The following is a 12,775-nucleotide window of genomic DNA, read 5'->3' as shown; positions in this document are numbered from 1 at the left end:
TTTGTTTGTAGTGATGCTTTCTAAGGCCCACTTGACTCCACATTCCAGGATGTCTGGCTCTAGATGAGTGATCACACCATCGTGATTATCCCGGTCATGAAGATCCTTTTTGTACAGCTTTTCTGTGTATTCTTACCACCTCTTCTTAATATCTTCTACTTCTGTTAGGTCCATACCATTTCTGTCCTTTATTGAGCCCATCTTTGCATGAAATGTGAAACTAAAAATAGAGCTTCCATGTGCTGTACTGTGCTTAGTCACTCAGTTATATTCAACTCTTTGTGACCCCATGGCCTGTAGCCCTCCAGGCTGTTCTGTCCATGGGTTTCTTCAGGCAAGATACTAGAGAGGGTTGTCATGCCCTCCTTCAGGGGATCTTCCCAACCCAGGTGTCGAATCTGGGTCTCCCACTTTGCTTGCAGATTCTTTACCATCTGAGCCACCAGGGAAGCCCAAGAATACTGGAGTGAGTAACTAACCCTTCTCCAGGGTTTCTTCCTGACCCAGAAATCAAATTGGGATCTCCTGCATTGCAGGTGGATTCTTTACCAGCTGAGCTACCAGGGAAGACCCAGAGCTATCATATGACCCTGCAAATCCACTTGTTGGCATGTATCTGGAGAAAAGCATAGTCTGAAAGGAGATATACACCCCAATGCTTATTACAGCACACTGTTTACAATAGGCAAGGTATGGAAGCAATTTAAATGTCCATCGACATGAAAATGGATAAAGATGTGAATATACATACATAGACACAATGGAATATTACTTAGCCATTAAAAACAATGAAATAATACAATTTGAAGCAACATGGATGAACCTAAAGATTTGTCATAGAGTGAAATATGTCAGACAAAGAAAGATAAATACTGTATGAGATCACTTATATGCAGACTCTTTTAAAAAATGATACAGAACAGAAACAGATTCACTGACTTAGAGAACAAACTTATGGTTACCAAGTGGAATGGGTGGGGGGCAAGGATAGTTAGGGAGTTGGGGTTGACATGTATACACTGCTCTGTTTAAAATGGATAACCAGCAAGAACCTACTGTATAACATAGGGAACTCCACTCAGTATTATGTAATATAAATGGCCAAATAATTTGAAAAGAATAGATACATGAATTACTTTGCTGTACACCTGAAACTAACAACATCATAAATCAACTATAATATAAATTATTTTTAATCAATAAATAAAAAATAAAAATAAATAGCACCATCACAAAGGAGAGGGATGCTATACTAATCATTAAGGACTTCACCTAAGAACTTCTTCAAAGACTTAAATGGGTCTCATTGAGGAAAATATCAGTATTCAGAATAAGTTCCTGTCACTATTGACTCAATGGACATGAGTTTGAGCAAATTCAGGGAAATAGTGATGGACAGAGAAGCCTGTTGTGCTGCACTTCATGAGGTCACAAAGAGTTGGCCACGACTTAGTGACTGAATAACAACAACCTCAATAGCTAAGAGAAGCACTTCAAAATTCCCAAAGACCCAACCCATCTCCGACTTGTGGGAGCTTTACCAGAAATCATCATTCTTAAGATGACCCAAAATAGTAAGTGATCAAAAAATGCAGTCTATGACATTTACTCATTGTTAGGGAAAATGCAAGGTTTTTCCCAATATATTAAGCAAAGTGAAATCTTTCATTTGCCAATATTTAATTGGTATCTAAATTTGGGTCTTTTGTACTTGAAGTATTAAATTAATTTACTCTACCAATTCTTTTCCCTAATTGGTACATTTCCATGCAATAATAAAATGACTCTCCATTTTTAAAAGATTTTAGAGTCTTACCATTATCAATAACATTACTTGTATTTTGAAACCATAGAATATGTTTCAATAAACAATATAGAATACTTACACACTCTTTACATGATCACCAAATCATCAACTCTAATTTTTTTTTATAGAATAGAGTCAAGAGTCAGACCATGTTTGACCCTGCATGGAAATCCTTACTAAAAATTTGGGACTTTATCTTAAGTGTGCTACAAGAGCAACTGAACAGGAATAACTAATTGTAATTGGACAAGTCCTTCTCTCAAGAAGATGGAGAAGAATAATGTAAACACACACACAACAGTAGAGAATATATATACATATATACTGCCAGGAATCTGCCAGGCTCCTCTGTCCATGGGTTAGGACTCATAGGATTTTCATTTGAGCTGAAGGATACATCTGAGTGAGGCCTGTGGCTTCTTTTGGGTACAAAATAAAGATGCAAAATAATTAAATATAATAGTTTATTCAATAAACAATTACCAAGTACCTATCGTGTGAAGTTGCTCAGTCGTGTCTGACTCTTTGTAGTCCCATGGACTGTAGTCTACCAGGCTTCTCTGTCCATGGGATTTTCCAGGCAAGAATACTGGAGTGGGTTGCCATTTCCTTCTCCAGAGGGTCTTCCTGACCCAGGGATCAAACTCAAGTTTCCTGCATTACAGGCAGATGCTTTATCCTATGAGCCATAGAATTTGGAATGGAATAACTTCATTATTCTCTAAATGGATTATCACAAGTGTTACTTGTTTCTAATTCCAAAGAGATAAGGTGGGAAGATCAGTATATATGTAATTTTGGTGAATACGGGGTACATGCAACCAAGCACATATCTTATTCTGAGGGCTTGTGGCAGTCACTTCCTTGGTGGCTCAGATGGTAAAGTGTCTGCCTACAATGCGGGAGACCCCAGTTCAATCCCTGGGTTGGGAAGATCTCTTGGAGAAGGAAATGGCAATCCACTCCAATATTCTTGCCTGGAAAATCTCATGGACTGAGGATCCTGATAGACTATGGTCCATGGGGTCGCAAATAATCGGACACCACTGAGCGACTTCAATTTCACTTTCTTTGCCAGTCACAAGAATTAATCATCACTATTAAGAATGTTGGTACTTTTCTAGGCATGAAAAGGTAGAAGAATCGGGCTCATAAAAAAGTTGGTTCCTGAAAATACCTAGATATCTGAAGACCCGTTCTTCTAGTTTTTGCCCAGAGAATGCCTCATTTCTGCTCTCCATCATGCACTTCTTTCAGCAGGTGATAAAAATCAGCAGCTGCAGCAGTAGGTGGTTTAGTCCTTGTAGTGGTGGATGGCAAGTGTCAATTTGCAGTTGACACTTCTTAGAACATAACTCATTATGTTCATCTCTGAAGAGATGTCGGTCAGTTATGTTCCCCCCTCATTGCTCTTCCATTTTACCCTCTGTGTCTTAAAACAATAAACTCTGCAATTACATATAGTGCCAATACAAATTGTGTGAAAGAAATGGTTGAACCTTTAGGTTCCAATATTTCATTAATATTATAAAAAGTTCAGAGCAGATAGGCTGAAAATGACTTTCACTTTGGATAAATATACACCTAGATTTTCCCCTCAGGAAATTCACTTTAAGCAGCCCACATTTTGGTTTACAAAATTAAAGCTACATTCTCACACATTTAGCTAATCAATTATTTGTTGTTGGACTCACTAATTATTATACAATCAGAGAGAAGTAAAATAAATTGTCTTATTTGTTAACCAAGCAAAGAAAAATAAAAAGAGAATGGAATCCAGGGGCTTCCTTCAGATAAAAGAAAATGAAAAAAAGTGAAGTCACTCAGTCATGTTTGACTCTTTGTGACCCCATGGAATATAGCCCACCAGTCTCCTCCATCCACGGAATTTTCTAGTCAAGAGTACTGGAGTGGGTTTCCATTTCCTTCTACAGGGGATCTTCCCTATCTAGGGATCGAACCCGGGTCTCCCACATTGCAGGTAGACACTTTACCATCTGACTCACTGGGTGGAAAGATGGTGAGACAATTGCAAATATACATGTTCTGTATTCTTGTAGCACATTTAAGATAAAGTCTCAAATTTTAGCAAGGGATTCCATATATATGTTAGGAAAGCTACTAAACTTTAAAGGAAGACAACACTAGCACCTATCTTGCATGAAAATTGCATTTGCTAATAAAATACATAAAATGCCTAGCACTATACATGACCCCTAGTATCTTCATTTTTTAAAGTAGGATAGATACTTTACAATTAAATAATGAATATTTGCATTATTATTATACAGTGTTACAGTCACTAAAAAGCATCTAACTTAACATATTCTCTTTGGGAATAAATAACCATAAAGTAACATGTTCTTAAATATTTGAAAGATGCTTTTAAATAGAATGATATTCCTCTAAGAAATGAGAAATCTGAGTCCGACAAACTGAGTGGCTCAGAGCCAATGTGAACTTTAATCAATCTGTTGTAATGCTCTTGTATAATTATGTGTTGGGAAACCAAAGACACTATGACTTGCAATAATAGAGATCAATTTAGGTTTCCACATTAAGGTGTGCTTTTTGCAAACTGGTTTGCAGTATATGAAAAATAAGTGAAAAGAGCTGTCCTTTTTGTTGCAGTGTGATTAAAGAAAATTTTGATGTTCTTTTTCGTATCTCAGAAATATAAGCAATTAGTTATTTAGCAAAATGTAAGCATAAGAGCTATGCCCTAGATAATCTTTATGATGCACTATGTTCTTTCTGAACCACTCTCTAAAGTCAATTTACTTTGAAGATAGCATGTTAAACCTACATCTGGGAACATAAACATTAAAATTTTATTTTCCAGGTAAATAATACAGACTTTTCATAAATTGGCACTTTGTTCCTGAGCTTCGTTTTCCCCCTAACAACCTCAATGTTCATAGTATCTCTAGAGCAATCAGAGAACATCATCTTGCAAGTCCTGAGTGCAGACTGGTCATCATGTAGTTAACTTCTCCACCTGGTGTTTTGGTATCTATAAGACAGCTCACAGGATATGGCTTAGAATATTATCTATAGCCTTTGAGAAACAACTAAAGGTCCTTGACTATGTTTAATGACTATGTTACTATTATTTAGTCTCCTTAGACTGTTTTCCTTTGCTTCAGCATTTTTCATTTCTCTGATTAAATTTATTCTCTGACTAAAGTTTTCCACAGGCAAAAGGCAGGCAGAAGGCATGGTGGGGGCTGGGGGTGTGGGCAAGGATCATAGAATCCTGCTCCATTTCGGTACAAAATAATTAGTACAGGAAATATTTTAAAGAATATGAGTTCTCTGGGTTAAACAGGGTCTGAATTCTTAGCCACACCATATATTTATTCAGAAAATAAGCTATTTGATTCAGTGTTAGAGTTCAATCCAAGTTCAATTGAATGACGGAAGTTAGTAACTCACTTCTGCATGCTTTCCTCAGTGTTTTCCTCAAATGTCTATTACAGCTGTCGTAATTTATGACATCTCATGTTAGTGTTGTCCTGCGATCTCCTCAAGGATCTTTAAACCATCTTCATGTGCAGGGCTTAGTATAAGGACTGGCACATTGGAGATCTAAAGGAAAAACAAGAAAATTTTATTTAATGAATGTTTTATTTGCCTACTTTCCTTCCTATCATATATTGTCAGTCAGTTCAGTCACTCAGTCCTGTCTGGCTCATTGTGACTCCATGGACTGCAGCATGCCAGGCTCCCTATCCATCACCAACATGTCCATTGAGTCAGTGATGCCATCCAACCATCTCATCCTCTGTCATCCCCTTCACCTCCCACCTTCAATCTTTCCCAGCATCATGGTCTTTTCAAATGACTCAGTTCTTCACATCAGGTGGCCAAAGTATTGGAGTTTCAGCTTCAGTGTAAGTTCTTCCAATGAACATTCAGGATTAATTGCCTTTAGGATGGACTGATTGGATCTCCTTGCAGTCCAAGGGACTCTCAAGAGTCTCCTCCAACACTACAGTTCAAAAGCATCAATTCTTTGGTGCTCAGCTTTCATTATATACTGTAGAGTGGGAGAGAGTGAAGTCACTCAGTTGTGTCCAACTCCTAGTGACCCCATGGACTGCAGCCTACCAGGCTCCTCCGTCCATGGGATTTTCCAGGCAAGAGTACTGGAGTGGGTTGCCACTGCCTTCTCCAGTAAAGGTAGTCAAATAAGAACTGTGAAGCCAGTGAGTGCGTTTTGGCTGCTTCTGTTGTGCTAAGCAGGTGAGAGAACCCTGGCTTTCCTATTGGTAACCCTTCTGAACTGCTTAGTCCCTTTGCAGCTGCCACTAGCTGTCAGCCTCCCCATGGATGTTGTCCACGTGCACTTTGAGGTAGTCATTCCTTGTAAACTTCTTATGGCAAAACTGGCATTCTGCCAGTGGACGATTGGGATTATGAGTCATCTTGTGTCGATATACTGTAAGGTACATTAAAATCTGGATTGGGAAACCCAACCAGAAATGGTAGGGATTTGATCAAATCAGTTGAACTCTACTCATATCTTCATTTGCTTTTTCCAGAGTCATAATTCAGTAAACCATTCCAGTAATTTCCAACTTGGCAGTTAGTTTGTTACCTCTCCTAAGGAATAATCTATTTATTTGCTCTACTCATATACATAGAGTAGCTAGTGCTTCTCAGGAAACAATGATCTTAATATTGAAATAATTTTCCTTCATCATTTTCCAAACATAAAAAGAAAGATCTCTAAATTTTCTTGTCTGCAATGATTTTTTAATAGCATCCTTCACAGGAATTGAAACATTTGGCCAGGACCCCGAAATTTGTATGGAGTCCTAATGTATTTTAAATCCACTCTATCTGCTAAATAGAAGAACCCCAAGAAGACAGATAAATTCAAAGTTCACCTAGATCTTTGTAAGTTCACATTTTAGAGAATTTCTATCATTAACACTTTATAATAATTTGTCTATCCCTATGTGCAAGGTTCTATGGTGGACTCAGTTGAAATCACTCTGAATTTCTAAAAATTACTTATATCTCCTGAATTAATTCAAGAGCTTCTGGTGAGCAATGAGGGTATTGGCTGACAACACAAGGCTCACTGACACACTATATGATTCATGACCAAGGAGACTGTTTATTGAGTCACTGCTTTCCAGTCCAGACCCAAAGACTAAAACTTGAGTGAGAGAAGCTGGCTTCTATTATATTGTGATGACTGTAGATGTGACTGACTATATGTAGCCGTTCTGATATTAAGAAAAATATAGACCAAGTAAATATACACAGATAGAAATAATATTTCCCTGACCTTTTATTATTGAAAAGAGGTAAACAATGGGCCCAAGATCTGAATTAAGTGAAATTGATTTCTTCTGCTAATGGTAAGGACTCTTAGACTGGGGAGGACTTCAGTTTGTCTTTTTTGTTAACACTGAAGTGAAATATGGCCTTTGTAGCCTGACACCAAATTAAATCTCAGAGACTGAATTTGGGGTGAAGCAGAAAAGAACAGACTTGGGCCCGTGCCTCCTCCGTCAGTCCGCGGAGGGTCCCGCTGGGCCCGCCAGGCACCCGGCAAATGGGACCACTCCTTTGCCCTGCGCCTGGCAGGCCCAGTTGTGAGCACAGGGAGGGGAAGTGAGGTCGGGCTGCGCAGTCCCGCTGCCTTGAGGAGCCTCCGGCCGCAGCCGGTGTGCGGACACGGCTGGGTCGCCTCGCTCGAGAGCATGTCCCCAGGACTAGAACCTTGGGGTCGGCCTAGAAGGCGGCTCTGCGGAGGTCGGACTAGCGAGATGGGCGGGCTGGGCAACTCCGCCCCACGCGGTGAGGCCGCAGCCCGCCGGCCCTGACCGCGGGCCGACGACTCGGAAGGCTCCAGGGTGGCTGGGCCTGCCGGCGCCCCAGGGCCGCCCCCGTGCCTGCGGCGCCTGTGTTCCCGCCGGCTCAGCCGCGTCTTGGTCTTCCCGTCCCCCGGAGTGCCTGCGCCCCTCGCCTGCAGGCGCGCCGCCCCCAGTCGCGCCCGGCAAAGCTCGGGCCAGCAGGGGGCCAACCTCGCCCACGTCCCCTGTCTGGGGCCGAACTGGCCTCGTCTCGCAGGGGTATAGTCCCCCTGCCTGTTGGCCGGCGGCCCGCCGGGCGGATTGCCCTTCGTGGGCCTGGGGGGAGCTGGGCACTCAGGCCTGCGCGTGAGGGGCAGTAACGGAGTGTTCACCCAGCTCCGGGTACCGGTGCTGGAGGTCGCCAGCCCCGAGAGGGGCACCGCCCCCCACCCAGGGTGACCGCCCCTGTGCTGGAGGCCTCTGGCGGTGAGACCCCGTGGTGGGTCCCGGGGGCCTACTTGCGTCCGGATCATTTTGAACGGCCCAGGGGCCCCTCGTGGTGGCACGCAGCCGCCCCACCTTTACCATCAGTTTGCTGTTCAGGAGAGTTGTTGGAGAAGGCAATGGCAACCCACTCGAGTACTCTTGCCTAGAAAATCCCATGGACGGAAGAACCTGGTAGGCTGCAGTCCATGGGGTCGCTAAGAGTCAGACATGACTGAGCAACTTCACTTCCACTTTCATTTTCATGCATTGGAGAAGAAAATGGCAACCCACTGCACTGTTCTTGCCTGGAGAATCCCAGGGACGGCAGAGCCTGGTGGGCTGCTGTCTATGGGGTCGCACATAGTCCGATATGACTAAGGCAACTTAGCAGCAGCAGCAGCAGCAGCAGCAGAGTTGTTTTTATTTAGTTGCTAAGTCATATCTGATTCTTTTGTGATCCTATGGAATGTAGCTTGCCAGCTTCCTCCATTCATGGAATTTCTTAGGCAAGAATACCAGAGTGGGTTGTCATTTCTTTCTCCAGGAGACCTTTCTGACCCAGGGATTGAACTGGTGAATTCTACATTGGCAGGCAGACTGTCACTGAGTCACCAGGGAAGCCCCCTGGAGCTTTAGGTAAAGTCAAATAAAGTGAAGTCAGTGAATTTTTATTAAACACATGTGCTCTGCGACAAGTCCCCAAGATTATGCCAGTTTAAAAGCTCTGACAAATCTGGGAGTAGATGTGTCAGTTACGACTGTGTTGTTTTGCACCCCCTGGGAAACTTGAAAGCTGTATTATTTGCATCTCCTAAAACACACAAATAGCAACTCAGGGATCTCCAGCACCTTAGACCAAATGAAGAAAAAGGTGGTACATTCCCTTTGTTAAAAACAGTAATAGAACAGGGTAGATTTTATTTTCTACCACTAGAGGGTGAAGACATTGACATATTCTTAATAATTCATAGACAAAGTATAAATTCAAATTATATGAGGCTGACAAGGCACTTTGAAGCTTCCAAGCAAGATTTATTTTCCCTCCGTGGCTCAGAGGTTAAAGTATCTGCCTGCAATGTGAGGGACCTGGGTTTGATCCCTGGGTCAGGAAGATCCCCTGGAGAAGGAAATGGCAAGCCACTCCAGTATTCTTACCTGGAGAATCCCATGGATGGAGGAGCCTGGTGGGCTATAGTCCATGGGGTCTCAAAGAGTCGGACACGACTGAGTGACTTCACTTTCACTTTCCAGTACACCAAGAAATTTTTATTTAACTCCAATCAAGTACACAGACAACATTATTCTCCAAAATGTCTATGTTGAGAAAGTCCAGTAGCTCAGACTTAAGTTCCTGTCTTCAAGAGATACTGTGAAAAAGACCAATACCTACAATCCCCCACCAAAAAGACATGATCTGGAGTGTGGCCTGTAAAAGTCTAGAGTGTAAATATTTTAGGCTTTGCTCCAGTATGGTCACAATCACACAAGTAATCAAGCAAGTCTTCATTTGCAGAGAAAAGACAACCACATACAATGTTTTAATAAATAAGCATACTTGTATTCTAATAAAACTGCATTTATTAGAACAGATAGCTGGCCAAATCTGGCTCAAAGGTCTTAGTTTTCCAACCCCTGATCCAGGTATATCTATATTCTGACCCAAGGTAACATTTTTCATATTTATTTAGGGTCTCATTTCTATGCCCCAATATATATTGCAGTAAACATAAGCATGTACCTTAAAGGGTCTCCCTCATGGCTCAGATGATAAAGAATAAATAGTGAAAGAGATGAAACCCTTTATTTATCATCTTATATCATTTGTAATGAAGGTATTCTGATGAAGGATATCCTTAGACACCTAATGTTTACCCCTTTAATGCTATTTTCCCCTACATTGATCCAACTTTTGTTCATTTTTCTATATTATAGGTCATTATTCCTTGCCTTATAGTAAGTACAATTTACTTTTTTTCTTATTATGTTTGCTGAAGACATTTTTAGAGGCACTTGAAATTTCCAGAGGTATATGCCCTAAATCTGCAGTGATTTTCCAGTTATTTCCATTACCACCACCTTTTATATCAGCTATCGATGTCAGTGTATATCTTTCTAGTAATTCCTCTTCTTATTCCCATACTTCCTCCCACTATAGTCCAGTCTGCTCTCTAATAAAGAACTGAATTCTGATTGAAAGGCCTAGATAACCTAACTTCTGGGACCGTATAAGTCACCACAGACCCCTTGGCCCTTTGGAAAAGCACTACATTTCCCTTCTGGGTACACAGACTTTACAGAAACTATTTTTCACAATACCCAAAAGCTTGGTTGCTTTTCTTGTCTGTTGGCCAGGTCCCAGAACATTAAGGTTACTGGAAGTCAGGTTAAACATAAATGATGAGTTGTCCTAGTGTACTAATATCTCTTTATTTTCCAACTTGTTTATTGGAAAAACTGATAGAAGATTTTTCTTTACAAATTTGACTACTGAAACTTACTCTCACTAACTTGGATAGTTTAGCACAATGAACCTCAAACTTGGACCCTGATCAGTGGCCACAACCTTTATGGCATTAGAGACTGGTTTCATGGAAGACAATGTTTCCATGGACCAGGGGTGGGAGAAGGTTTGGGGATGATTCAAGTGCACTTTATTTCTAACTTAATGCCATGGCTGATCTGACAGGAGGTACCAATCCATGGCCCAGAGGCTGGGGACCCTTAATCTAGGGAACCATGTAAATAGTGCCAAACCCTGGGTCTCAACCTTTAGAGTTTCTAATCATTTGATTTTGGAGATAGAAAAAAGACATTAGGCATTTTGGTTCTGGTTTGGTTTCAAGATTTCTAGATTATTCTTATGTTAATCAGTGGCTAAAAACTGCTGTTTTCCCCTACCAGTTTCTTTTAGAAGTCTGTATAAAGAATAAGGAAGGGGTGGTTTACCTTGATGCTCTTCTTTCTTTTTAATATGGACTTTCTGTTTAAACGTTCTTAATGTTCTGTGCTTTGAAAAATGTCATGCTGGCTTATATCCAAGTGGCTGCATTTCAAAATATATGCTTTTTTGGATGATCTCATCATGTGGAACATGTAGTAAGGCTACAGCCTTCAGTGTTAAGATGCTTTACTCTCTTTTCTACTATTGCATTATAAGTAACTGCTTTCAATAACTGTGAAGCAAAGTGAATATTACTGTCTATCTCTTGTTCATAGCTCCAGAAGAATGGGCCACGACTCACTCCAGCCTGAAATCACCTCCATCAAGGTCAGCCCGAGGGGGATACAGGGAGCACCCCTATGGTAGATACTGAGGGTTCTCCTCGCCTGTGACCTCACCTCAAAGATAGTTCATAGCCTGTGGTCTCCACATAAACAACATGACAAGTAATAGTCCTTTTTTTTGTTCCTATTCTAGGGATAACTGCCCATGATAGCTCCCATATATTTCTTGTATTTTCCCTATACAGCTGGCATGAAAATGACACTATTATTATTTTACAAGACAGACTAAAAAAGATGTTGGCAAGCATCGTCTATAAACCATCATTCAGTAGGATGATACTCTCTGGGTTGTTTTCCTTGTTGTATGTAATCTCTCTCTCTCTGTCTCCTTTTTTTTTTTTTTTAATTTAACAAAGAGCATCAATCTCTTAACAGACTTTGAGTCTCAATCAGAAAAATTTTGTTTAAGTTTACTAAAAGACTGTAACACAACATTTGAACTAGCTATAATAAAGTTGTAGATAAGATGTTTTAATCTGTCTTTTAATATCTGTTAGTTAGATGAAGCTGTTTGATATTAAGTTTGTAAATTTAATTTTAAATGCTGTTTTAATGGGGTCGAAAACAGGAAGCTACTGTATGTATGTAGCTAACTGAATTTGTTTAGTGTTTTAACCTGTATTTGTTAAAAAAGAAAACACACACACACACACACACATACACACATAAAGTTCCATGTGTAAGCTTCTCTAAATAGGAAACCACAATTTGTCAAATATGTTTGCCATAATTTGTCAATAAAGCTGAAAGCTTTTGTAAAAACTAAATTTGGAATTACTTGTTTTCTAGCTTTAAATGCCTGCTTTATTTCTTCTTCAAGCTATGCCTAAAATGTTTTCTATTTAAAAATTACAAAAATGAACCCACGCCTGTTTTAAGATATTTGTGTAATACTTTAAAAGTGTACTAATAACTTATGGTTGTTAAATAATTTAAAAGTTAACAAACTAAACTGTTACATGAATCATGGTTAGTAGATACTAATGTATAACATGCTAATGGAAAAAAATGGATTTAGAATAATAAATGGATTTTAAACTATCCTCTAAGCTTTATCTTGCTAAACACAAATTCTGGTTGACTTGTTTGCATTAGCTTGTCTCTCGTGAGAAAGAGTAATGGAGTATAAAGAGGTAAGATTACTACTTACCACTGTCTAAATGCCTAGTTCTTCAACCTTTGAGTTTCCCGCACATTAAATATCCCATCCAACATGTAAGCATTGTGTAGATTCACTTTATTGTTTTCACTCAAAGGAATATGTGGTCTTCATTTGCGTAGTTTACAACAATTTGTTTTGACAAACAAATCATCAGTGTCACTGGCCACTTGTTGCTATTCAACCTCAAAAACTTTATTTGTAATTTTCAGTGCTAAATATCACCTC

General features: G+C 40.1%; 1 protein-coding gene across 1 annotated transcript in view; it reads left to right on the top strand.

Annotated features, from left to right (window-relative positions):
- The window catches only part of KHDRBS2 (KH RNA binding domain containing, signal transduction associated 2), a 747,046-nt gene extending 735,629 nt beyond the window's left edge, over positions 1-11,417 (top strand). The window contains exon 9 of the mRNA XM_068960975.1: positions 11,320-11,417. Within this exon, the coding sequence (XP_068817076.1) occupies positions 11,320-11,417 (98 nt within the window). The remainder of the gene's footprint in view (positions 1-11,319) is intronic.
- Positions 11,418-12,775: the final 1,358 nt, after the last annotated feature.

Source organism: Capricornis sumatraensis, chromosome 22, assembly GCF_032405125.1.
Source record: "Capricornis sumatraensis isolate serow.1 chromosome 22, serow.2, whole genome shotgun sequence".
Classification (NCBI taxonomy): Eukaryota; Metazoa; Chordata; class Mammalia; order Artiodactyla; family Bovidae; genus Capricornis; species Capricornis sumatraensis.
This window is presented reverse-complemented; position numbering and strand designations above follow the sequence as displayed.